Here is a 26,229-nt window from a genome sequence, read left to right as displayed (position 1 = left end):
CTGTCACGGATTCATTGTATCACGTTATCCGGTGCTCCTTATATGGTCAAAGCTACGCCCAAAGATTCCATATATGGGCCTCAGATATTAACATAATTTATGAGCTCTCGCTCTGTCACGGACTCATTATATCACGTTATCCGGTGTTCCTTATATGGTCAAAGCCACGCCCAATGCTTCTATATATGGGCGTCAAACTTTAACATAATTTATGATCCCTGCTGTCACGGATTGATTACGTCACGTTATCCGGTGTTCCTTATATGGACAAAGCCACGCCCAATAACTCCATATATGGGCCTCAGATATTAACATAATTTATGCTCCCTCGCCGTGTCACCAATTGATGATATCCTCGTCGGGCGCTCCATGTCCACACGGTCTCACGCAGGCGCCAAGCGCGACAGGCGGCCACCCACAACGCAACAACAAGTGTCACCTTGCGCGCGGAGATCGACAACTACGTTAACGACATCACGCCGCCCACGACGATGGTGGTGGTGATGGTGGTGATGTATAACGACGCGCTGTGTACACACGCGTGTGATGGTGCACTGTAGTGGACCCGTGCCTCTCCCATGATAAACAAGCGGCAGGCGTCGTCGCTATTGATGATGGGAGCTCGCAGATCGCTGCCGACGCCGTGATGTGGTGAGTTGTTGTTGTTTGTCTCTCTGATTGTTGATTGTGGTGGCGGGGGGGAGCGGTGGCGTAGTGGTTAGCGCCACGACCCCGCCTGAACCGAGTTAGTGACGATTATCCGAATCGATTATCCGAACCGGTCCTGCCGGGGCCTCCCCTAGGTCGACTCGGCCGCAAACGAGCTACCCGGGTTAGGGCATGAGGTGAATATCTCCGCTGGGGAGACAAAGGCGGTCCGGGGCGGAGCGAGCGGGCGTGGTTGGTGGCCACCCATCGCCCATCGCCGCCCAGCCTCGTGTGTTTGTGTGCTAACAGCACTTGGCCCTGACAAGTCTGAGGCTACACGGGGGAGCTTTGCGTTGAGTGGTGGTGGTGGTGGTGAGGGGAGGGAGCGGTGGCGCAGTGGTTAGCGCCACTTGTATTCGGCTATCTTCGGTGGCGGCTGTCTGGGCCGGGGCTCTCGGCATTGAGCAGCACGTGCTCCCCAGTCGTTTAAAAGCGACGACAAAGAGCTTCACTGCTCATCGGATTTCTCCGGTATAAATGCACATTGTGTATGATGTGTGGGTTGTGTGTTCATAGTGTTTGTGGTGGGGGAGCGGTGGCGCAGTGGTTAGCACACTCGCGCTACAAAACCACGGTGAGCCTCAGTGGCGAGGGCGGATATAATCAGACTTGGTCACCGTGATAACTGGGGAGACAAAGGCGGCCGGGCGCGCTATTATTGAAGACATCAGCTACCACCACTGCCAACAACATCACGTGTCCTGCAGTGGCCTTAATAGGTGCTCGCTAACAGCACTTGCCCTAACCGCCTGTGTTGTCTGTATGGGGGAGCTGTATCTCTGTGTTTCTGTGTGCGTGTGTAGTTAGTTGTACTGTACACACCGTTTCGTCTACGCGTCCTGGAAGTGGCTGAGCTGAAATGTAAGGAGACTGAAACCTCCATCCCCGACGATGATGGGAGTAAAGGTAAGAGATAATTAACTACAACAGCACTGATAAAGGGCCATTGGCCGAAACGTCGCCGATTATATTTGTCCTTTTCAGACAGGTCTCTGCGTCATTCTGTGGGTCCCTGTCAGTCTATGGGTCTCTGTGTGAGTCTATGGGTCTCTTTGTGAGTGTATGGGTCCCTGTGTGAGTCTATAGGTCTCTGTGTGAGTCTATGGGTCTCTGTGTCATTCTATGGGTCTCTGTGTGAGTCTATGGGTCTCTGTGTCATTCTATGGGTCTCTGTGTGAGTCTATGGGTCTCTGTGTGAGTCTATGGGTCTCTGTGTGAGTCTATGGGTCTCTGTGTGAGTCTATGGGTCTCTGTGTGAGTCTATGGGTTTCTGTGTGAGTATGGGCCTCTGTGTGAGTCTATGGGTCTCTGTGTGAGTCTATGGGTCTCTGTGTGAGTCTATGGGTCTTTGTGTGAGTCTATGGGTCTCTGTGTGAGTATGTGGGTCTCTGTGTGAGTCTATGGGTCTCTGTGTGAGTCTATGGGTCTCTGTGTGAGTCTATGGGTCTCTGTGTGAGTATGTGGGTCTCTGTGTGAGTCTATGGGTCTCTGTGTGAGTCTATGGGTCTCTGTGTGAGGCTATGGGTCTATATATGAGTCTATGGGTCTCTGTGTGAGTCAGTGGGTCTCTATGTGGGTCTATGGTTCTCTATGTTAATCTATGGGTCACTATGTCATTCTATGGGCCTGTATATCATTCTGTGGGCCTCTGTGTGTGTCTGGGTCTCTTTGTGAGTCTGTGGGTCTTTTTGCGAGTCTAAAAATATAATTCTCACCAGGTCCCAATGGTGCAGTCTCCAACTCTCGTTATGCACTCCGGCTTTCTCTGGCCTCGCTGTTTTCCTATGTGCTATGAATAAGTGCACTGGCGGAGCCAGTGGGGGTAGGGGTGGCACGTGCCCCCCCCAATGATCCGATCGAAATTAGGGATTTCGATCGGATCATTGGGGTTTATTAGTAATAAATCGGCATTTTGCAAACCCCCACTGCCACTGTGTAGCATATTATTATGTGCCAGGGACTCTATGAGATGATAGGACAACAGTCTGAGTCCATAATTGGCAATATGTAACGGCAAAGCGGTTATAAGTGACTCACAGAATTGTGCGCAGTTGCGTGTACAGGACACGACTTCCCTGAAGGCATCAACACCTTCAGCGAGCGCGATGCCGATCACACAACGCGGTTCGAATTCGACCCTAGATCGATGGCTGCATTATCGCCGCACACGCGTCGAATGGAAAGCAAGTGACAAGTCCTTACTCACTAACAACTCCTCTATCATTGTTCATTGCTGGAGGGGTTGCCCCCCTACCTGAAAATCCTGGCTCCGCCATTGAATAAGCGCCATTGCGCCAGTCATTCGTACGTTCGTATATATTTATCCTTTTTAAGACCACGGTGCTATTGACGAATGTGTTGATTTTTTCGTGTCATAATCGGCAAAGAGCACGTCCGTCGAGGAGATGGAGCCATGAGATGGCTTCACGTGGCAGGTGCTGCTGGGTGGATCAATCGCATCGCAGAATCGTGAGGGGGCTTGAGAAGTCCTTCATGCAGCAGTGGAATGACCATGGCTGATGATGGAAATAATCGTCTACGGCCCTCTGCTCAGTCCACTGCTGCATTGGAGGCCTGAAGCTTTGTCCCGGTCGTGAGGGTTGTCTGACCATACTTCACCACGCTGATCCGTGCCGGTTGGTGAAATCGCAGGTTTTCTGTACATCGGTCGGCCTCTATATGTCACTGGGTCCCGATGCAAGTACAGTGTATGGGTCTCTAAGCCTATGGGGTTTCTAGGAAAGTATTAGGAGGTCTCTGTGAGTCTGTAGATCTCTATGTGAGTCTATGGGTCTCTGTGTGGGTGCTGTATATGGGTCTATGTGAGTTTATGAGTCTATACTTGAGTCAATGGGTCTCTGCGAGTCTATGTTAGTCAGTGGGTCTCTGTGCGAGTATGCAAGTCTCATAATGTAATCATAATAAACAGCCTCTACTTGACCCATGCGGTCAGTGCTGATTGCTGACAAGGGTTTGTGCAGGATCAGTTGAGATCTCACTTGCCATCGATGTTAGCCGTGACCAGGTTTCGAGCTCGGGTGAGTGGGTTTATCGTGCTTTGTGCCGGCCACCGTTGTACCGCTCGTCCCTGCTGTGAGTTTACGTGTGTGCTTTAAATATTTTTTTGTCGTTTTGGATTTGTATATCGCGTATCTGTATACCACCGCTCCTACTGCCATCGAAACCGTTCACGTGAATGTATGAGGGCTCGGCCCACCAGACATGTTCATCTCGGTCATATTGCAGGTCACATCAACGACAAACTCACGCACTCGCCCACCCTCCCTCCCTGTCACTCGCCAAAAACACTCACCCACTCACTCACGCAGCCACTCGCACACATTCTCACACGCTCACCTCACTCGCCTCCCCACACACTCGTCCACTCGCCACACTGCAGGTGACCTCACTTCTCTTTACGCTTTTTCCGTCGCCACTGCTGCACTTGGGAATTCCCTTCGCCCATCATCATTGTCGTCGTCATCTCTCATCCCCAAGCTCTTGAAATAATAAATAACCTCGCTCAATTCGCGAGACAATGTTACACTCTTAACGAGTACAACTCGAATTTCGATTTAAAGCTTTCGTGACTGCAGGGATTCATATTCTTGGTTCTTTCGGTAAAGTCACGTAGAGGGGAAATAATAAAATGATAAAAATGAAACATAATACAAATTCTCACGACGTTTCGATTGCAACACAAAGCAATCATCATCAGGTGGGAAAACCACAGCAAGAAAAACATTTTCACAGCAAGAATTTTTTTCCCACATTTTCTTGCTGTGGCTTTCACACCTGATTATGATTGCTTGTGTTGCAATCGAAACGTCGTGATAATTGTATTGTTTTTTATTGTTTTATTATTTCCCTTCTACGTGACTTTACCGAAAGAACCAAGAATACAGGTCAAAGTTGTTTGTTCGAGATGATCAGCGGCGAAGGATGCAGATGGCTCCCAGGCTGCGTGCGCTATTGACGCGTCCGCTCTCTGTGGGTGGCCGTTTTGTGGTTCCTCAACAATAACCCTCCGTCGGAAAAAAATTAAATAAAACCGCAGCACCACTTGAGAAATTCACATCAACCCGAGGGGTTGCTGCTCGCAAGGGTCGTGGAAGAGCACGGTGGCACCGTCAGAAATGTCCCAGCATTACGGGTGAACTAACTCAACATTTAAGGGCCCTTTTTTGAAGATGAAGGGTAGCTCCTGGACTGTACAGGACGTCCGCACGGGGTTAACGTAATCCGCGTGTGCCGCCGTGCGATGAGATTCGCACCGATTTAGGGAATTGGAGATTTTCCTCGGGGCGTAAGTTAGTGGGTGGGATTCCAGTTCGTTTGCGATTAATTATGAACGCGTCGCCAGTGGGCAGCGCAAATCCAACATTGTGGGTACAGAACTTGCGCCTCCCGCCTTTGCCGATCCGCGCTGACCAGGGTGGTGAAGTACGGTCAAACCCACCTGGCGCTTCCCGCAGGGAGGCCCTGATCCAGCAGCGGATTGATGAAGGGGCTGCGCACGTCACACTTGGGCACGCGTAGGTCTCTATTGGACTATTTGTAAGCCGAAGAGTCTCCGCTAGTCTATATATAGGTCTCTGTTAAGTCTGTGGGTCTCTATATAGGTCTATGGGTCTCCAGCTATGTATGTTGGTGTGCGTGTGTGGGTCTCTGTCTGTGGGTATCTGCGCGACTCTCTAAGTCCGTGGAACTCTACGTGAGTCCGTGATCCTACGGGTCTCTGTGTGAGGGTCTGCATGTGGGTCTCTATCTAAATCTATGGGTCTGTCTGGACCCGTTGTGCACACGGTGAGTCAACATTTTAGCTGGATGGTAACTTTTTGCCACGGGGCCCCCTTGACCGAACGCGATTACAGATGGAGATATTGTTCATCATGGGCAGCTGTGCAGCTGTCATCTGCATTGCTAGGGCCTTGGGGCACCGCACAAACAATCTTCACTTGCCAGCTGTTTCTTATATAATGAGGGGGGGAGTGGTGGGGCAGCAGTTGGGCGCACCGCGCGGTCCACTTGGCGACACGGGTTGGGCTGACCAACGTCGGGGCGGTCGACTCGCCTGAGCCGGCGTGGCGACGCCTGGTCGTGTCCACCCCGACGGCCAACACAGCGTGGTGATGCCCTCACCCAGCACGGAATTGACTCAAGGAGCTGTGCGGGACGACGCGACTTTTTGATATTTAACAGTTAAAAAACATCATGACGGTTGTTGGGATGGGCAGACTGGACCCTGCCGTAGGAATGAAGAATTTCCATCACAAGCTTCGGACCGCCGACAGAAAGTACCGCAAACATTGCTGGGTTAAGTAGCGAGTGGCTTTGAATTTTGACTTTGAGAGTAAACATGGCTCTCATAATAATGTCAACGAGTTACACTGCACCGCCACCACCGCCCAGTGTCCGCTGCTCGCTCTCGTGGAGAGACGACGACTCAGAGAGGGGGAGAGAGAGAGTGGACGACTCGGAGAGAGAGGTGACGACTTAGAGAGAGAGGGGACGACTTAGAGAGAGAGAGGGGACGACTTAGAGTGAGGACGACTCAGAGAGAGAGAGGACGACTCAGAGAGAGAGTGGACGACTCGGAGAGAGAGGACGACTCAGAGAGAGGACGACTCGGAAAGAGAGAGAGAGGACGACTCAGAGAGAGAGAGAGGACGACTCAGAGAGAGAGAGAGGACGACTCAGAGAGAGAGAGGACGACTCAGAGAGAGAGAGAGAGGGGACGACTCGGAGAGAGAGAGAGAGGGGACGACTCGGAGAGAGAGAGAAAGGATGACTCAGAGAGAGAGAGAAAGGATGACTCAGAGAGAGAGAGAGGACGACTCAGAGAGAGAGCTAAGTGGGAGGGCAGCAGCAGCAGCCACAATCGCACCGCCTCAGCTTTTGTCTTTCCATGTTCCCTTCACGAAGGAGACGCGGCATCAGCCCGGCGCTGATGTTCTGATGATGCTTCAAAGCCAAGGATGTGCCACGGTGTCTGGGGTGTCTGGGGTCTCGAATAAGGCGGTGTTTGTTCTGGACGACCCCGTCGCTCCGTTTGCCGGCGGTTCTCCTGGATCTGGGTCGCGTGTCGAGAGAGGACGACTCGGAGAGAGAGAGGACGACTCAGAGAGAGAGAGAGAGAGGACGACTCGGAGACAGACAGAGCGATCCCATAGAAGGGGTGCTATCGGGGCTGGAGTTGGAGGGATGGTTGATGCTGGCAAGCAAACGTCGACGCTTCACTCCAGTTTGACGATGACGGTGACGGTGATTGAAATCATCGTTATCATCATCGTCGCCAGGGATACAATTGGGGACAAATGTTCAACTTCCGCTTTCGTATGCAGACACTGGGGAAACACATTTCTCGCCAGGGTACTGTCTGTTCACGAGTGCCAAGGCCCTTGTATTCCTCAAGGGGCCCGTTCGGATGTGTGGTCAGCCCGCTGCATTGTTCATTGTGTTGGTGTGTCCTGTGATTTACATGCACTGTATATTTCGCCCTGTTGCGCCATGTACTGCCCTAGAGATAGTTTGGTCTATATATGTAACTCTCGTTTGTGTGTGTATAATTAGTTTGTGTGTGTATAATTAGTTTGTGTTGTATATAATTAGTTTGTGTTGTATGTGAGCACCTTCGTGCGTGTGTGTGTGATGGGGAGCGGTGGTGTAGCCAGTTAGCGCTACGAACCCGGCGACCCGAGTTCGATTCCCGCTCACGGCCAACACCGGTGACAATTATCTGAACCAGTCCTGGACCTCCCCTAGGTCGACTCAGCCTCCAATGAGGACTTGGTGTGTAAACATCGCCACTGGGGAGACAAAGACGGTCGGCCGTGGTGCTGGCCACCCACCCCCTCGTGTGCCGTTCCGGCCTTCGTAGGTGCTCGTTAACAGCACTTGCCCCTACAGTCTGTTACAGGTTACACGGGGGGGGGGATCTTTGTCTTTGTGGAACATTTGCATCCTGGACGCAGTCCCATCAGTGAGCCCCTCCGGCAGTTGTGGCCGGGTCACGCAGCCCGCATGTCCAGTCACCGCATGCCCAAGCAGCTTCTGTTTGGCTGCATAGAGGGGGCTAAACGGGCACGGCGCTGGCTAGAGAAGAAAATGGGCCGATGTGGTACAAGAGGATGTGAACCTGATCCAGATCGGCCTCTGTGGAGGAGGAGGCTCGTGAAGGACGCTGCTGCTGCTACTGGGCAGTTGGAGGCAGTCGCCCTCCAGCGACAACGGAGGGCGGAGGAGCGACGTTCACAACGACTTTGGGGCGTGGCGCACGCCACCCACCCCCAATCTGATGCTGTGGCCGCCTTCGCAGGCGATCGCCAACAGCACTTGCCCCAACGGTCTTGGTTTTTGATCGGAGCCTCAAAGTGCACGTAGCCTGGTACAAGCCCTGTGGTGACGTCACCGCCGCCCGGTGTCGAATGGAGGCCGCCGCGGCTGTTGTCGATGGGAGCGGTGGTGCAGTGGTTAGCACGAGTTCGATTCCAGATCACGGCTGTCATCGGCGGTGAATATCTGAACCGGTCGCGGGCCTCCCCTAGGTCGACTCAGCCTTAAAATAAGTAACTGGTGCAGTGTGTGTAAACATCAGAGAGACAAAGGTGGCCGGGCGTGGTTCACACCACCCTGACCTTGCGAGTCGCGCCGGCCTTAATAGGCACTCGCTAACAGCACTTTCCCCAACAGCCGACGTCTGCTCCGTGGATGTGTGCGCATGACGAGTTTGTGGCGCAGTTGTTAGTGCAGCGCGCCACGAACTCGGCGACCCACATTCCATTCCCGGCCGGGGCTCGAGCATCAGTGGTGCGAGTGACATCCAAACCGCTCCCCAGGTCGACTCGGCCTTCAGAAATGACTCCCCGGTGCGGTGTGGAAACATCGGCACCGGGGGAGGCGAAGGCGGCCGGGCGGTGTCCCGGCCACACCACGCCAACAGCCGTGCCGGCCGCACCACGCCGACCTTGCGGGAGCCGTGCCGGCCGCACCACGCCGACCTTGCGGGAGCCGTGCCGGCCTGTTAAAATAGGCGCTACCTGACTGGCCGCGCTCGCTGACCGATGGCTCCATTGTCCAGTGTCGTACATTATGAATGGCGTATCCATTACTTTCAATCGCCAAAACGCAACGACGAGGCCTCTCGGGTGAGCGATGGCAAGGGCCGTCCGCCAGCACGTCCGGCGCTTCGTGTATCGGAGGTCCGCGGATTGCGAGGCATGTGGCCCGCCCTGGTCAGTACCGCGTGGAGCATTTGAAACGACGGGCAGGTTTCGAACAACCTCCCCCACCACCCCCCCTCCCCACAACCGACACAGCCATTGGCCGCATCGTAAACACCCCGCTGTGTTCACTCCTTTCAGTGAGGAGCGTGGACGGGATCCACCCCGCTTCTGAACGGGCAGCAATTGAGTGGGTGGCAAATCTCAAGTGACGTCCTTAAATCTGCCGCAATTAAAACCGTGGAGGAGAAGGCCGACACGGCATTTGCGGGGAGACCTTCACCCAGCGGCGGATTTGACGAAGGGCCGTCCGATCGTCGTCGTCGTTACGCGTGGGACGCCGGCGTGGTGACGCCGTGACGGCCGGCGCCACTGGGCCCCGTGGCGGTCCGACGCTCGCCGGGTCGACTCCATCCGCCCGGCGTCGCCGTCGATCGGGGAGGTCGCGTGCGGCGGGGTCAAAGGCGTGCGTTGGGCCCCCCCCCCACGCTGGCTATCGTAGAACGAGCTCCCTCTCAGGCGGAAAGCGCTTCGGCTCGCAGCGTCGCGAGCCGCGAGGTTGCAGGGGGCTGCCCCCCTCGGCCTGTGCCGAGCACAAGGAGAGGAGGCCGCCGCGCGCCCGGCGTCACGGTTGGCGGCTTTGACAGCGACACAAAAAAAATCGCGACATCGCTCAATTGGGATTGCGCACGGTGGCAACGCCGCCCCCTACCGGGACGCTGCCGTGGCCTGCGGCGTCTGAGCAACGTGGCGGCGGGCACCGGCGCCCGTGACGGTCGCCCTGCGCTGTAGGAACGGCTTGGACGCGAATGTGGACTGGGCCGTGGAAAGGCGATCGAAGGGTTGGCGTCAGCCACTTTGCTCAAGGTCACAACGCAACACCTTCCCCTCGGCGTGATTGGTCGGGCCCTGTTTTGGATGCCACTCTTTGGATTGACATTGCTGGCCGGAACGTGCCGTTGCGTCGTTGAGGGCAGGTTGGGTGTGGGTCGGGTGGCATCGGCAACGCGCGTTTTGTCCTCATCGTCAGCCATTGTCTATCCTCTGCTGGATGAAGGCCGCCCCAACCGTGGCCACCATCGCACGTGAGCCAATGCTGCTCCCGTCACTCCGCGGCGGTCGCCCCCCCTCCCTCGTGACGAGTTCTGGCGTGACCCACACGTACGCGAGATGTTGGTGGTGATGGGTTTCGGGTTACGGGCGTCACAATGACGGCGTGAAGGTGAATGGGGGAGCTAGTAACTCTACACCTTGCGTTGTTTTGTTGGAGAGAATGCGTTTCTGTGCGCGTGCGTGCGTGTGCGTGTGCGTGCGTGCGTGTGCATGCGTGCGCGTGCGTGCGTGCGCATGCGTGCGTGTGTGTGTGCGTGTGTGCGTGTGTGTGTGTGCGTGTGCGTGTGTGTGTGCGTGCGTGTGTGCGCATGCGTGTGAGCGAGAGGTGGCGCAGTGGTTAGCGCGCTGTGCTACGAGGGTGGCGACCCGAGTTTGAATACCGCTCGTTGACCAATAACGGTGACGGCGAATTGTTTGAGCCGGTTCTGGGCCATCCCCTAGGTCGACTCGGCCTTAAACGAGTACCTGGCGCAGTGGAAAAACATCGTCACCTGCGAAGACGAAGGGGGCCAGGAGCGAGTGCTGGCCCACCCGCTCCTTCATAGCTGCGCTGTGGCGGCCTTCATAGGCGCTCGCTAACGACGCTTGCCCCGACAGTCTGTTAAGGCTTTGCGGGTAGCGAGGGGGGTGGGGGATCTCTGTCTTTGTGTAAGAGTGATGGCTGTGTTACTGTATTCACCGCTGAGGTCCGCTGACCTGGGTTGAATTGCAGTGTCAAGTTTCCAGCCGTCAATTTCTCAGGCTCCAAGGCCACCACCCAACGCCAACCGGAGCGCAAGTTTCCATGCGGAAGATCGCGCTGGGAAGAGCTCACCCGTGAACAAAAAATACTAAATCCCACAAACGCCACCTTGTCTATTGGGCGGTTGTCCTACGGATCGACTTGCCCCCCCCCCCCCCCGCCGCCATCGGAACGTCGAAATTCCATTCCCGGCTCTTGGCGGGGCTTGCAAAGACGGGAGATGAGATGCGAGGCCTCGGTGCGCATTCGGGCAGCAGAAAACCCAGCGGCGACTTGGAGGCGGCCACGACGCACGTGGCCTGCACACGCAGCAGCGCTGGGCGTCGAGGAGGAGCCCCGTAACCCTCGATCGGCAAGAAGTGGTGCAGGGGCGCCAGGGTGGCTAGGAGATGTTAACCCCCTCGCCTGGACTACAGGAGGTCGTGGGTTCGACCCCGACCCTGATGACGCCTGCTGCTGTATATTTGGAGTTTGCGTGTCTCTCTCTCATCATCATCACGGTGGCTAGGAGATGTTAACTACCTCGCCTGGTATACAGGAGGTCGTGGGTTCGACCCCGACCCCGATCCTGACGCCTGCTGCTGCTGTATATTTGGAGTTTGCGTGTCTCTCTCCCCGTGGTCACGTGGATATTTGTCATGGTTCTCTGGTTTTTCCCTCCACAATTCAGAAATATGCATTGGGAGCATTTGGCAGCGATACATTCCCACGTGATGAGCCACTTGATTGAGCTATCGATTTGTGGGCAGGTCACTTCTGAAAAAGAGCGATATAGCTCAGTGGGCCTTACCTGGTAAAATACAAATTAGTTAAATAGTTCCAATCTGTGTGGGATAGAGTTTTCTCTGGGTGCTCCAGGTTCACGAATTGTGACGTTTGAGTAACAAACCCTTCAATAATCACAATGTGCAGTGTGACTACTCTCATCTTAAAAGTATAATCGTAAAAGGTTGCTGGTGCGTCCTTCGGAGCACTTGCGTGCCGTGAAGAAGGCCAGACACCTGAAACGTCAACTATGAAATAATCATCCTTATTAAGGCTGCACACAGTGCTGTTGACACGGAACGCGTTTGTTCGGTGTGATGACAATTACAAAGACCCTGGTATAGCCTGAACAGACTGTTGGGGCAAGTGCTGTGTGCGAGCAGCTATGAAGGCCGGCACGGCACACGAGGGGGTGGGTGGCCTGCACCACGCCCGGCCGCCTTTGTCTCCCCACTGGCGATGTTTACACATCGCACCAGGTACTCATTTGAGGCTGAGTCGACCTAGTGGAGGCCCGTGGCCGCTTCAGATATTCGTGACTGGTGTTGGGCGTGGGCGGGAATCAAACTCGGGTCGCCGGGTTCGTAGCGCAGCGTAGCGCTAACCGCTGCACCACCGCTCCCCACATCAACAACAGCCACCAGTGGCAGTGACGTCACCACGGTGCCTATTCCAGGTGAGGAGCACCTTGAGGCCACGTGAAGTGCCGAGGGCTCGCTGGCAGGAGGTCACGGGACAGACCCAGGTGCCATGGGTCGACCGGCTTTAAGATCGATTTTTTTTTTTTGACCCGCAGATGAATATCCCACGACGCGTCCCATAGATCCACATCACCGCGGGGTTCCCCAGGTTGACAATCATCGCTCCGGAAGATCCCCCCCCCCACCTCCGCTTCAGATGCATTGCGAAAGAGGCAAAGGTGCAGCCCTGCAATTGCCTGTTCGTGCCACTGCCGTTGGCGCAGAAGGTGCCTCCACATTCTTTGGGTCTTTCGGTAAAGTCACGTAGATAGGTTCAAAGAAAATAGCAAAAATAACAAAAAACTTTTAGTTTTGTCGTTGTTACCGAAAGACCCAAAGAGTGTGAATTCCTGCCGTCACGAACGCTTTGAGTCACAATGTTTGGTGCCTCCACTTGAAGGGAACACCTCTGGCGGATGTGCGTGGCCTACCCCCGTCTCGTCCTTGCCGGCCACACACCTGGAGAGAGTTGGGATTACCCACATTGTACCCCACCGTACACAGTCTGGCTGTGTGACGCAGCACTATAATTTGTAATACGACTGCTGGCCCGGGCGGAGGGGTGGGGACCGGGTGGTGCTTGGTTTTAGTAAATGTGCGCATTGCTAGGACATTTAAGCCAAACGTCTATTTTAATAATTCCATCTTGGGACAAATCTGTCTCTCTTCCCCCCCGCCCCCTGCTCGGCAGCAACGCGGTCACCCCGAGAGAGCTGCGTTCTCAACACAAACAAACCCCCCCTCCCAGCCTCCCTCCCTCCCTCCCCAAAGAAAAACATAAATCGACTGCGGGGAGAATAAAAAAACATCGCTGCCTTCGCGGGCGGAGTGGGTTGTGAAAACAATGTTTGTACGCTGGTAAAGTCCGAGCCGACGCGAGGTTGCTGGGGGGGGGCGGGGAGCGCTGCGTCCTTCATTCACCCCCAGCCCACACTTGTCCACGGCCTCCCCTCACAATCTGTACCCCGCCAGGATCGCCTCGAGCCCCCCGATGCCCCCCACTCCTTTGTATCCTCTCCTCCTCCTTGCCCCCCTTCTTCTCCGCTGTTCCCACTCCACCGTCTTCCTCCTTTTTGCGCGAATCGTCTCCGCGCCCCTCAACCCACCACCTTCTTCTGTCTCCGTTCCTTCCCCTGGCGTCCCTGAAGCCAGCGGTCCACAACCCCCGGGCTGTGGACCGCTCCGTGGCCTGTGAGGCACCGGGCCGCTCAGCAGCAAGATGTGAGCGGTGGGCGAGCGAGCGACGCCTCCTCGTCTGTGTTGACAGATGATGAAGCTTCATCGTCTGTGTTGACAGATGATGAAGCTTCATCGTCTGTGTTGACAGATGATGAAGCTTCATCAGATGATGAAGCTTCATTGTCTGTGTTGACAGATGATGAAGCTTCATCAGATGATGAAGCTTCATCGTCTGTGTTGACAGATGATGAAGCTTCATCACCAGCTTTGACAGATGATGAAGCTTCATCGTCTGTGTTGACAGGTGATGCAGCTTCATCATCTGTGTTGACAGATGATGAAGCTTCATTGTCTGTGTTGACAGGTGATGCAGCTTCATCATCTGTGTTGACAGATGATGAAGCTTCATTGTCTGTGTTGACAGGTGATGAAGCTTCATCATCTGTGTTGACAGATGATGAAGCTTCATTGTCTGTGTTGACAGGTGATGAAGCTTCATCATCTGTGTTGACAGATGATGAAGCTTCATTGTCTGTGTTGACAGGTGATGAAGCTTCATCATCTGATGAAGCTTCATCGTCTGTGTTGACAGACGAAGCTTCATCGTCTGTGTTGACAGCCGCTCCCCATCGCTCGCCTCCAGGCTGAGCTCCGCCTCCTGTCAGATCAGCGGCGGCATGAGATTCTCGTAGGAGCGCGAGCCCCACTGTGTCAACTGCGCACGCCAGGGATCTGGGCTGCGCGCTCCTTATGAGAAGTCACGATCCGACACTTACTTTAGTCCGCGCGTGGCCCGCCCCCATTACTTTATTATTGACCACTTCCGTCCGCGCCTCTCTCCCGCACTGCGCACTCGTCTCAGCAGTCGCAGTGTTTGTGAGCCCACGAGTTGACCCCTGGCCAACATGAGTACTAAACAAACGTCGCTGGAGAGCTTCTTTGAAAAGGGGGAATGACCCAATGATGAACTCCCCCCCCCGTCCGTCCGTGAAAAAATTGTCTTCCACGAAACCGGTTTCCTGGTGCCAAAAAGTTTGTGGACCCGGTGCCTTCTGCGTTCTCCGGCGTTAGTTTTAGTTTTTTGACCGGCTGGCGGTCACGCGGCGTCGTCTCTGCGACCCGCGTTCCGCTCCGTCCCCCTCGCTCCGCTCCGCCGCCGCCGGGAGAGAGCCGCTTCGCCAACCCGAATTTGGCTTCGACTAAAAGCCCCGACGAGCTCAGTGCCTGGCGGAGCAGCTCCGTGGCGCGTTTGAGCCGTCGGCAAATGCCCGCGGGAGCATCGGGTGTCTTGTCACGCTCGGGGTTTTGGTGTCCATGCCGCTGCGGAGGGATCCGTGAGTTTGGGTCACCGCCTGCACCGAGCCGCGCCGCTGCCAGGGGGACAGAGGGCAGCGATCGGGGGGCGCGGGGACGTCGACGGGCGCGCGTGCGGCAGCGTCAGGAGAGTGGATAATCGACGGAGGCGTCGCCGCTCGTCATTGTGCGGAGTGTCAACAAAGACAACGATCAACCCGCATGGCCTTCGACGGGACTCCGGTTGCCCTTCGGTTGCAAGCGCTGTCCAAGGCTGGCACATGTGGGAGCCGCCGCGTCTCTCCCCGGTGCCGATGTTTACACAACTGCAGCTGGCACGCACGTGTGAAGGCTGAGCCGACCTAGGGGAAGGCCCCAGGACCGGTTCAATTGTTCGCTGCCGTTACCGGCCGCGAGCGGGAAGTGAACTCGGGCGAAGTGCGCTAACCGTGACACCACCGCACACACGCACACAAAGATCCCCGTGTAGCCTTAACAAACTGTAGGGGCAAGTGCTGTGAGCGAGCACCTATGAAGTCCGGCACGGCACACGAGGGGGTGGGTGGCCAACACCACGCCCTGCAGCCTTTGTCCGCCCAGTGGCGATGTTTTTACACATCGCACCAGGTACTCATTTGATGCTGAGTCGACCTAGGGGAGGCCCGGGACCAGTTAAGATAATCGTCACTGGTGTTGTTGGCCGTGAGCGGAAATCGAACTTGGGTCACCGGTTTCGTAGCGCTAACCGCTACACTACCGCTCGCATGCACACACATGAACACACACGTGAACACGCACGTGAACACGCACGTGCACACGCACGTGCACACGCACGCTCCCGAGGAGTGTATAAATCGTTAGTAGGGGGGGGGGCAGGGAGCCCCCTGGAAATGTCTCCCCATGCCCCCCCAAATAGCCCAGCACCACCACTCATCAGTACTGTGCAAATGTGCTCGTCCATCTGCACAGCACGACCTACTGTACTCTGCCCCTCGGGACAAAGAGCAATTTTACACATCCCATCAGCGGCGACATCCCGTCTGGGAGAGCCGCGTTAATGTCGTCAGCAGCGTTTCGTCCAACGCAAAGCAATAACTCTGCGGGGCGATTACGAATGTTCGGCCGTCGTTCACCAGTAGTGCGGCACACCGTGTACCCCGCGCGCCGCATCTGCTGCGAGTGCTTTACCCCCCCGCTGTACAGTGCACTGCTTTTGCCCTCGGTTGCCACAGGGACACACGGGGCGGACTTTTGCCAAAAGTGACAGAAAGCGGCGGCCGGGTTTTTCCACGCCAAGATCAGCATCGTCGCCTCGTTTCAAGCGAGCGAGTAAAAAAAGCGGCCTCCCTCGAGTGATTTCATTTATTTCGTCAACTTTTTTTCTTCTCGTTTTCAAAGGCGGCAAACGGGGTTTGCCGCGCGCCTCCCTCGGCGGAGGTGGTCTGCAGAGTGGCTTGGCGGAGCGTCGTAGCCGCGAGACGAGGCGATCCCGTCGAGGGGTTCGGGCGTTGCTGACGGGGGGGGGGGTGGGAAGGTGTTTTTAGTGGTCACCAGATTGTGCCAGAGCGCATGTCTAATGTGACCCCCCGCCCCGCCCCCCGTATCGCCTGAACGGACAAGCGCCGTTCAGCGAGCTGCACCTGCGAAGGCTGCCCTGGTCTCCAGACAATGACGACAACAACAACAACCGCCATTCGCCACTAAGTGGCGGTGACGTCACCACGACGCTTGTGCCAGGCCATGTGCACCTTGAGGCCACGTGAAGTGTCGAACGCCCGCTGGCAGGAGGTCACGGGGCAGACCCAGCAGGTGCCACGGGTCGACTGACTGAGATGACGGACAACGACACACACACAGACACACACCACAAGATCAGTTTCCTTGTCATTATGAACAAGCGGACATTACTACGTCTTTTACACATCCCATCAGCAACGTGGCCTTTCCTTCTACTGGGAGCGCATCATGTTCTGCAGCGTTGGTTCAACGCGAGGAGAATTCTTGAGAGCGGTTTCGACATTCTTCAGTCTTATCAGCGGACTCGGGCTTGCTTGGGGCAATGCTTGTGAACTGCCAGATGTTGTAGAGGCATGGACCCACCCCTCTCTTGTTAGATATGGCTTCTAATTTTTTTCTCGGCAGCGTAAGTCCGATCAGTGTTTTTGTTTCCGCAGTGCGTCCACGCGGGACGGGAAGTCGTGCGGTGTGAAGGTCACCGAGTTGCACTCGCGATGGAGAGGGCATCTACTCGATTCTATCTCGCGGTGCCCCCGCAGGTTGAAACAATGGGGGGGGGGCGGGTTTTTGAACTCCCCCCCCTCCCCCCCTCTCCCCCCCGCGCAGCGAACGACTCGGCGTGAGGGAGGCGACGAGCCATTTCCTCCCCCGATGCTTCCTCGCTTCCCCCCCCCTTCCCGCTCGACACAAACGGGGGCCGCCCTTCCCTCCCCTTCCTTCCCCTCTCCTCCCCGCTCGGTTTCCACGAGGCTCCTGCGCCTACTGGATGATGGAGCCCCTCGCGATCACGCGGGGAGGTTCGCCAGCCGCCCACGGGGGAGGCAAAGTGCCTCGTCGCTGACGGCCAACTTTCGTTTCGCGAAGCCTTCGCTGCGCGGTGTACAGCTGCGCGGTGTACAGCTGAGCGGTGTACAGCTGCGCGGTGTACAGCTGAGCGGTGTACAGCTGAGCGGTGTACAGCTGAGCGGTGTACAGCTGAGCGGTGTACAGCTGAGCGGTGTACAGCTGAGCGGTGTACAGCTGAGCGGTGTACAGCTGAGCGGTGTACAGCTGAGCGGTGTACAGCTGAGCGGTGTACAGCTGAGCGGTGTACAGCTGAGCGGTGTACAGCTGAGCGGTGTACAGCGCACACGGCTCTCTCGGAGCAGAGATGTCGATGTCTCTTTGCCTACGACGCCCGCCGTCGTTCCCGTGGATTGCTTCGCTCGCAATCCACGGGGTAACCATGGAACCGCAAAGCGGCCAGCCAGGCAGCGAGGGTGCCTGCCGCAACCAACGATTGCCCGAGCTCTGCTGTCCCCTCTATCAGGATGCTTTTCGATGCTGCTTGACGAGTTGTTTACGGGCGTGGGAGGAAACCGTAGCATCTTGAGGGAGGCATCTTGCACGGAAGTGATGGCTCGTGGTAGTCCGCACTTTGCTGCATTGCCTTCTATTGAGCCGGGGTGCGGCTCCGGCTGGACGCCCACGGGAGAGGGGAGTTTCACGACATCTCTGCCAGTGATCTGCTGCCTCCGCAGCTCTGAGTTAGAGGGACTCCTCGACTTATGAACGAGTTCCAAAGGTTAATTCGTAAGGGAACAAGTTCGCAAGTCCAAATTTACTGCTGGCAATTCCAAACATGTTGTACGGCATGTACACTACACACGGGGAATGGCTTTAATCGTTGTATAATCTCCTGTAGATGCCGCTGGTTCTTCACGTTCTGCAGTTGTACCGAGGTGTGCATATTAGCCACACAATACCACGACTGCTACGACTCTGTGCCGCCTGCCTCACAGTTCGACGTTCTAGATGCCGCGGCGTCTGCCGCGAGAGGAGACCATCGCGTGCCGGCCTCACCGGCCAAATTTGGCAAAATTAAAAAAAATTACACCGCAAATTACTCGCTTGGGATCACACATGGCAACAATCATCGCCGCCCCTATCCCTCGCGCCCCCCCCCGCACGCCCCCACCCCCACGCCCCCCCCCGCGCGCCCCCACCCCCACGCCCCCCCCCCCCGCTCCCCCACCCCCTACTGCTAGACTTGTGCCTGCTTGCAAGGCCAGTTGCCGTGTGTCGCACAGGTACGGCCGCGACTGGGGGCTGCTGGTAGGGCGTTGTTGTTGTGGTTGATGTTGTTGTGGTTGATGTTGTTGTGGTTGATGTTGTTGTGGTGGGGGTTGTGGCGCAGGCTGGGGAGGTGACGGAGTGGGGCGAGGAGAGGGAAGAGGGAGCCATCTACACCGTGTGTCTCCGCCGGGTCCACATCACGCAGGGCCTGAGCAAGGGGGCACGCTGGCTCGGGGTGAGGGGACATCACCGGGGAACATCACCGGGGCCATCACCGGGGGCCATCACCGTGTCACCGTGGACATGACATGCCATATCACTCACAACATCACGCGACATGGACAACATCACGGAGTACGAGTGTGTATCTGTGTCTAGCGTCTGATTGTCTGACTGTGACTGTGCGTCTGACTGTCTGCCCGCCCACCCCCCCAGGCGGTTGAGAGCGGCGAGGAGGGTGGCGGCTTCGTGGAGAGCCGCTCGGACACGCGGCGAGCGCGCGTCCTGCGCGCCGCCACGCTCGAGCGCCTGGTGGAGCACCTGCTGGCGTCGCGGCGCCTGCACGACTCCTCCTTCGTCACCGTCTTCCTCGCCACCTTCCGCACCTTCGCCACGCCGCTCCGCGTCCTGCAGATGCTGCTCGACAGGTGCCCCCCACCCCCCCCCCCCCCCACCGCCTTAGCCGCGGCTCGTCGCGGTTCGAACACCGGGGAGGCCGCCCCGGTTATATTGTTGCGAATGTGCCAAACGTCGCCGACTGCGGCGACAGTGCCGCCGTCCGTCCCTTCGCGGTCCACCTCCCCCCCCCGCCGACGAAGAATGTCGGCGTCGAACCGACGCTGCAGAGCGTGATGCGCTCTCTCGGAAGAAGGAAGGCCGTGTGGCCATTGGGATGTGTACAATAACGTCGACTTTTATTCGCGTTGAAGTTTTTTACTTGGGAGGTACAGATATGGGAAGGACGCTCATGGTATTGTCTGCTTGTTTATGACAAGAAAATTGTCTGGTGGTGTCTGTGTACACGTGTGTGTGTGTGTACACGTGTGTGCGTGTGTGTACACGTGTGTGTGTACACATGTGTGCGTGTGTGCGTATGTGTACACATATGTATGTGTACACGTGTGTGTGCGTGTGTGTAAACGTGTGTGTCTGTGTACACGTATGTGTGTCTGTGTGCGTGTGTGTACATGTGTGTATGTGTGTACACGTGTGTGTGCGTGTGTGTACACGTGTGTGTATCTATGTTCACGGGGAGCGGTAGTGTAGCGGTTTGCGCGCTGTGCTACGAACCCTGCGACCTGGGTTTGATTCCCGCTCGTGGCCAACACCAGTGACGATTAATCCGAACCGGTCCTGGGCTTCCCTCAGGTCGACTCAGCCTCAAATGAGTACCCAGTGCGGTGTGTAAACATCGCCACTAGGGAGACAAAGGCGGCCGGGCGTGGTGCTGGCCACCCACCCCCTCGTGTGCCGTGCCGGCCTTCATCGGCGCTGCTGCTCGCTGAACAGCGTTTGCCCCTTTTTGCGGCAGCGCTCTCGCGTGGACAGCGACGACCTCTCCTGACCTCACACTGCTGAAGCGCCGTTACCGTATCATCGCACGTACCGGGGTCCGCCAGGTGCCACGCTAACGTGCCCGCCCGCCCGCCCGCCTCTGTGCCGCGCAGGTTTGCCACCCTGCAGGGCCTCGTGAGCGCCGAGGAGCTGGAGCAGAGCCAGGCCCAGGCCGCGACCGAGGAGCTCAACGGGTAAGGGGCATGTGTGTGCCTCCTCACCTGCAGAATCCATCACGTGTGTGTGTGTGTGCCTCCTCACCTTGTAGAACCCATCACGTGTGTGTGTGTGTGCCTCCTCACCTTGTAGAACCCATCACGTGTGTGTGTGTGTGCCTCCTCACCTTGTAGAACCCATCACGTGTGTGTGTGTGTGCCCCCTCGCCTTGCAGAGCCCCTTGTGTGTGTGTGCGGGCAACCCAGGCACTCGCAGTAATGGCCACGAGTCGTCATTGTTAACCCCTGTGGCTTTATCGCAGCCACGTCACCACGCGACTTTGAAGCGTCCGGCGCGTGTGGAATAGTGTTTCACACAAGAGACAAAGATCCCCCTTGTAGCCTTAAACAGACTTTTAGGGCAAGTGCTGTTAGCGAGCAGCATCTATGAAGGCCGACACGCACACGAGGGGTGGGTGGCCAGCACCACGCCCGGCCGCCTTTGTCTCCCCAGTGGCGATGTTTACACACCGTATCAGGTGCTCATTTGAGGCTGAGTCGACCTACGGGAGGCCCAGGACCGGTTCAGATAATTGTCACTCTCGGCCGTGCGCTGGCATCGAACTCGGGTCGCCGGGTTCGTAGCGCAGCGTAGCGCTCATCGCTACGCTACTGCTCCCCACACACATACCCACACACACACCCACACACATACCCACACACATACCCACACACATACCCACACACATACCCACACACATACCCACACACATACCCACACACATACCCACACACACACATATACCGTACCGTGTAACCGAATCCAACTCTGAAAGTGAAACCAGAACTTGGTGGTGCGACTGACTGTTGTGGTTGTACTACGGGCCGGGACAGCCTGTTGTTGCTCACACGTGGTGACACACACACAAGTGCACAAGCGGCTAACCGGGCGGGCTGTATGGGTGGGTGGGCGGCGTTTTGTGGGGCGCCTGCCGCTCTGCAGGTGCCTCTGCTCCATCCTGGGGGCCTGGCTGGACGGCTACGGCGAGGACTTCCGCGAGCCGCCCGACTTTGAGAGCCTGCGGCTGCTGCTGTCGCACGCGGCGCACTCGCTGCCCGGCTCCGACGTGGAGCGGCGCGCCCACACGCTCCTCGCCCAGCTGCAGCAGCCGCAGCAGCAGCAGCAACCGGGCACTGCGTGGAGTGAGGACTTCCCCCCCACCTCTCCATCCCCCCCCCGCCCTACCGCCACCCCCCACCCCCTGCCGCCGCACCGTGCTCCACTGTCACCGTGACATCGTCGTCGTCGTTGCCATTTCTCTCCGTCGCCTCGGTTTGCCCGAATCGTTTTTTCGTCCCTTTCCGTTGCTTCCATCCGGAGGATGTCGCGGTGGCTAGGAGATGGTAATTGCCTCGCCAGGCATACAGGAGGTCGTGGGTCCGGTCCAGGCCCTGACGCCTGCTGTGTATTTGGAGTTTGCGGTGTATAACTCCCCGTGGTCGCGTGGATTCTTCTCCGGTTTCCCTCCCGCCACATTTAGAATCAACGTCGCACGTTCTGAGCATTTGAATGCTACGCATTTCGCCGCCGCCACTGGTGCGAGCGAGCGAGCAGTTTTTCCAGGGGCCTGCATCTTCAACCTCCGTGACGGCGATGGAACCCGTCCGTGTTGGCCTCCGCAGGGAGCTCGGGAGCCGTGGGTCCGTGGCCGGCGGGGGAGACGCGTCCTGACTTCCTGTCGTTCTCTGCCGACGTGGTGGCGTCGCAGCTCACCTTCATGGACGCCGTGAGTCGCGCCGGCCATGACGAGGCTTGGTGGGGGTTGGTGGTGGTGGGGGGGGGGTTCAGGTAAGACACAGAGCCCAGTGGGGAAGAGGCAATGGGAGGGCTAATCAGGAAGGGGTCGGCGGCCTAATCAGCGAGGGGCGGGGCTTAGTCAGGAAGGGGTGGGGCCTAAGGAGTATGGAGGGCGTTTCCAATGGATGCTGAACTTCCCTGTTGAGTTCAGGTAACAAGCAAAGAATCCAACACGTGCAGCAGCAGCAGGCAGCAGCAGCAGGCAGAAGCAGCAGCAGGCAGAAGCAGCAGCAGCAGGCAGAAGCTGCAGCGGCAGGCAGCAGCAGCAGGCAGCAGCAGGCAGAAGCAGCAGCAGCAGCAGCGTAGCTTTTGTGCCGCAGATGCAGCCGCAGGCCGACGGGCAAACGTTAAAGTCCCTGGTCAGCGTCGTTAGGAGTCGCCGTCGCTGTCGGCGTCCTCACGTCCCCCGGACTCGCCACCGTCTCCCCAGGAACTCTTCAAGCGAGTGGTTCCGCACGACTGCCTGGGCAGCGTGTGGTCGCGCCGGGACCTCTGCGGCGGCGCCGGCGGCGGCGGACGCTCGGGGTCGGTGAGAGCCACCGTGCGGCAGTTCAACGCCGTGGCGGGGTGCGTGGTGTCCACCGTGCTGGACGGGGCCCTCGCTCGACCCGCTCACAGGGCCAGGGTCATCCAGCGCTGGGTGACGGTCGCCCAGGTGAGCCAGCCGCCCTGCGGGCCCGGCAGAGACACGCGAGTTCGATTCCCGCTCGCCGCCACCCAACACCCGCGACAATTGTCTGAACCGGTCCTGGGCCTCCCCTAGGTCGACTCGGCCTCCAATGAGTACAGATAGTCCCCGAGTTACGATGGTCCGACTTGCCATATTTCGATCTTACGATGGCGATAGCGATACGGCAAAATTGTCAAAATATTTAAATTTCGCGCGGCAGGCAAACGCAGCGGCGTACGAGGTACGATGCTGTACGTTGGGACGCTGCCGGGATGTACGCATCTCCCGCCTTGTGTGATGCAGAAAGGATTGTTTCCTGAAGAAACTTTCTATTCAATTGCAGTTCATGTAGATAGGCTAAGAATTTACCATGTTTTTTACTTTACATTTTACTGTGCAATACAGTATTGTAATTGATAAATATGCATACAGTATATAGTTTATACAGTACGGTACTGTAAATTGCTCTGTTTTGCTAAATTATCACCATTCTTTAAGACTCCTGGGTAGGCTAGGCCATCTTCGACTTACGATATTTTTGACTTACGATGGGGTCGTCGTAACTCATCTCCATCGTAAGCAGAGGACTACCCAGTCCTCGGTGTGTAAACATCGCCACTGGGGAGACAAAGGCGGCCGGGCGTGGTGCTGGTCACCCACCCCTTCGTGCACTCCCTCGACAGTGCTTGTCCCAACAGTCCGTTAAGGCTATACGAGAGGTCTTTGTCTCGTGGAAGAGTAGGCCAAAAATGCCCTTTCGGAGAGCGGCGGGTCTCTTAAACGCGCTCGAGTGGGAGACCCTTCCACCAGCAGGGGCACGGGCAAAGAGATTGCAGGGCTGCGACTTTACGCTGTTTACAACGGCCTCCTAAGCAACCCCTTGTTAAGATGTGACAACAACAACAATAACAACAACAATAACAACAATAACAACTTAATTCATTATCCTGGGGAGGAGCCGCACTGGGTCAGTTTCAGGAGGGTGAAGCTACTGCTGCTGCTGATGATGCTTTGGGGCTTTTATCTGTACGATGTGTTCAGGAAACCAGAGCACCCGGAGACCATTAGCATATTAAACCATTACCCCCCCTCTCTCCACTCCCCTCATCCCTTCCCCCCCTCCCTTCCCCACCTCCCTTACCCCCCTCTCTCCACTCCCCCCTCTCTCCGCTCCCCCCCCTCCCTTCCCCCTCTCTCTCCACTCCCCCCTCCCTCCCCCCCCTCTCTCCACTCCCCCCTCCCTTCCCCCTCTCTCTCCACTCCCCCCTCCCTCCCCCCCCTCTCTCCACTCCCCCCTCCCTTCCCCTTCTCTCTCCACTCCCCCCTCCCTCCCCCCCCTCTCTCCACTCCCCCCTCCCTTCCCCCCCTCTCTCCGTCCCCCCTCCCTTCCCTCCCTTCCCCCGCCCCTCCCCTCGTGCAGGAATGCCGCCTGCTGAAGAACTTCTCGTCGCTGCGTGCGGTCGTCTCTGCGCTGCAGTCCAACCCCATCTACAGGCTCAAGCGCACCTGGGCTGTAGTGGCGAGGTGTGTGTGTGTGTGCGTGTGTGTGTGTCGGTGTGTGTGTGTGTGTGCGTGTGTGTGTCGGGGTGTGTGTCAGTGTGTGTGCGTGTGTGTGTCGGGGTGTGTGTCGGGGTGTGTGTCGGGGTGTGTGTGTGTGTGTGTCAGGGTGTGTGCGTGTGTGTTGGTGTGTGTGTGTCAGGGTGTGTGCGTGTGTGTCGGGGTGTGTGCGTGTGTGTCGGGGTGTGTGTGTGTCAGGGTGTGTGTGTGCGTGCGTGTGTGTCGGGCTGTGGTGGCGAGGTGTGTGTGTGTGTGTGCGTGCGTGTGTGTGTGTCGGTGTGTGTGTGTCAGTGTGTGTGTGCGTGTGTGTGTCAGTGTGTGTGTGCGTGTGTGTGTGTCGGTGTGTGTGTGTGTGTGCGTGTGTGTGTCGGTGTGTGTGTGTCATGGTGTGTGCGTGTGTGTCGGGGTGTGTGTGTGTGCGTGCGTGTGTGTCGGGCTGTGGTGGCGAGGTGTGTGCGTGTGTGTCGGTGTGTGTGTGTGTGTGCGTGTGTGTGTGTCTGTGTGTCGGTGTGTGTGTGTCAGGGTGTGTGCGTGTGTGTCGGGGTGTGTGTGTGTCAAGGTGTGTGTGTGTGCGTGTGTGTCGGGCTGTGGTGGCGAGGTGTGTGCGTGCGTGTGCGTGTGTGTGTCGGTGTGTGTGTGTGTGTGCGTGCCATCAACAACCGTAGGGGATTGTAAGCGGTTGCCGCGCTGCGCTACGAACCCCCTGCGACCCGAGTTTGATTCCCGCCCGCGACCAATCACAGGGCCGGATATCCGAACCAGTCCTAGGCCTCCCCTAGGTCGTCACAGATCGTTACAACGACAAACAATACATAAACAAAGTACAAGAAAGGTAAACGAATGACCCAAACACATTCAAATGAAACTGAACCATCCCCATTCTCCCAAAGCCCACCGAGGTGTTGACTGATTGTCCAACAGCGGCCTGGCCACAAATGATGGCTCAACAATGTCGCGTATCATTTGGACATTTTGTAGCAGCACGATAATCTAAATAGTCTAGAGACTCATGGGCTCACGTAGACTCGCATAGATACCCACCGAATCGCAGAGACCCACAGACTCACATGGAGACCCATAGAATCACATGGAGACCCACAGACTCACATGGAGACCCACAGACTCACATGGAGACCCATAGAATCACATGGAGACCCACAGACTCACATGGAGACCCACAGACTCACATGGAGACCCATAGAATCACATGGAGACCCACAGACTCACATGAAGACCCACAGACTCACATGGAGACCCATAGACCCGCACAGAGGCCCATGGGCTCGCACAGATGCCCACATTCTCACACAGGCACCCACAGACTCAGACGCATAGGCTCACGTAGACTCACATTGATACCCACCGAATCGCAGAGACCCATAGACCCACGTGGAGACCTATAGACCCGTACAGAGGCCCATGGGCTCCCGGAGACTCGCGTGGGATGAGCACGAGCGTGGGCGCGAGGACGGGCGTGACGCTGCCGGGGGGGGTGGGGTCCTTCCCGCCGGCGCAGGGACACGAGCGCGCTGTTCGAGGAGCTCTCCGACATCTTCTCGGGAGACAACAACCACCTGAACAGCCGCGAGTTGCTCCTCAAGGAGGCGAGCTCCAAGTTCGCGACGCTCGAGAGCCACATCAAGGACAACCACAAGAAGGTGCAGAAGCGCCTGCAGATGCAGAAGGACACGGTGAGCGGGCACGCGGTGAGCGAGTGGTGAGCGAGTGGTGAGCGAGCGGTGAGCGGGCGGGCGGTGAGCGCGCGAACTGGTGATGCCTCGCAGCGACTGGTGGCTCATTCGCAGCGACGTTCTGCGTCGTCGTCCGCGAAGTTGGCGGCCCTCGCGTTTGCCGAGTGGCCACAGACGGGCCTGAAGGTGG

General features: G+C 57.2%; 1 protein-coding gene across 1 annotated transcript in view; it reads left to right on the top strand.

Annotated features, from left to right (window-relative positions):
- Positions 1-336: 336 nt before the first annotated feature.
- Positions 337-26,229, top strand: part of LOC144951209 (ral guanine nucleotide dissociation stimulator-like 1) — a 35,912-nt gene continuing 10,019 nt past the window's right edge. Inside the window, 10 exon segments of the mRNA XM_078881358.1 lie at positions 337-651; positions 1,512-1,614; positions 18,676-18,789; positions 18,990-19,201; positions 20,222-20,302; positions 21,267-21,466; positions 21,947-22,050; positions 22,552-22,776; positions 24,212-24,315; positions 25,865-26,039. Of these exon segments, the coding sequence (XP_078737484.1) occupies positions 1,600-1,614; positions 18,676-18,789; positions 18,990-19,201; positions 20,222-20,302; positions 21,267-21,466; positions 21,947-22,050; positions 22,552-22,776; positions 24,212-24,315; positions 25,865-26,039 (1,230 nt within the window). The 5' untranslated portion in view covers positions 337-651; positions 1,512-1,599.

This window comes from Lampetra fluviatilis, chromosome 61 (genome assembly GCF_964198595.1).
Source record: "Lampetra fluviatilis chromosome 61, kcLamFluv1.1, whole genome shotgun sequence".
NCBI lineage: Eukaryota > Metazoa > Chordata > Hyperoartia > Petromyzontiformes > Petromyzontidae > Lampetra > Lampetra fluviatilis.
This window is presented reverse-complemented; position numbering and strand designations above follow the sequence as displayed.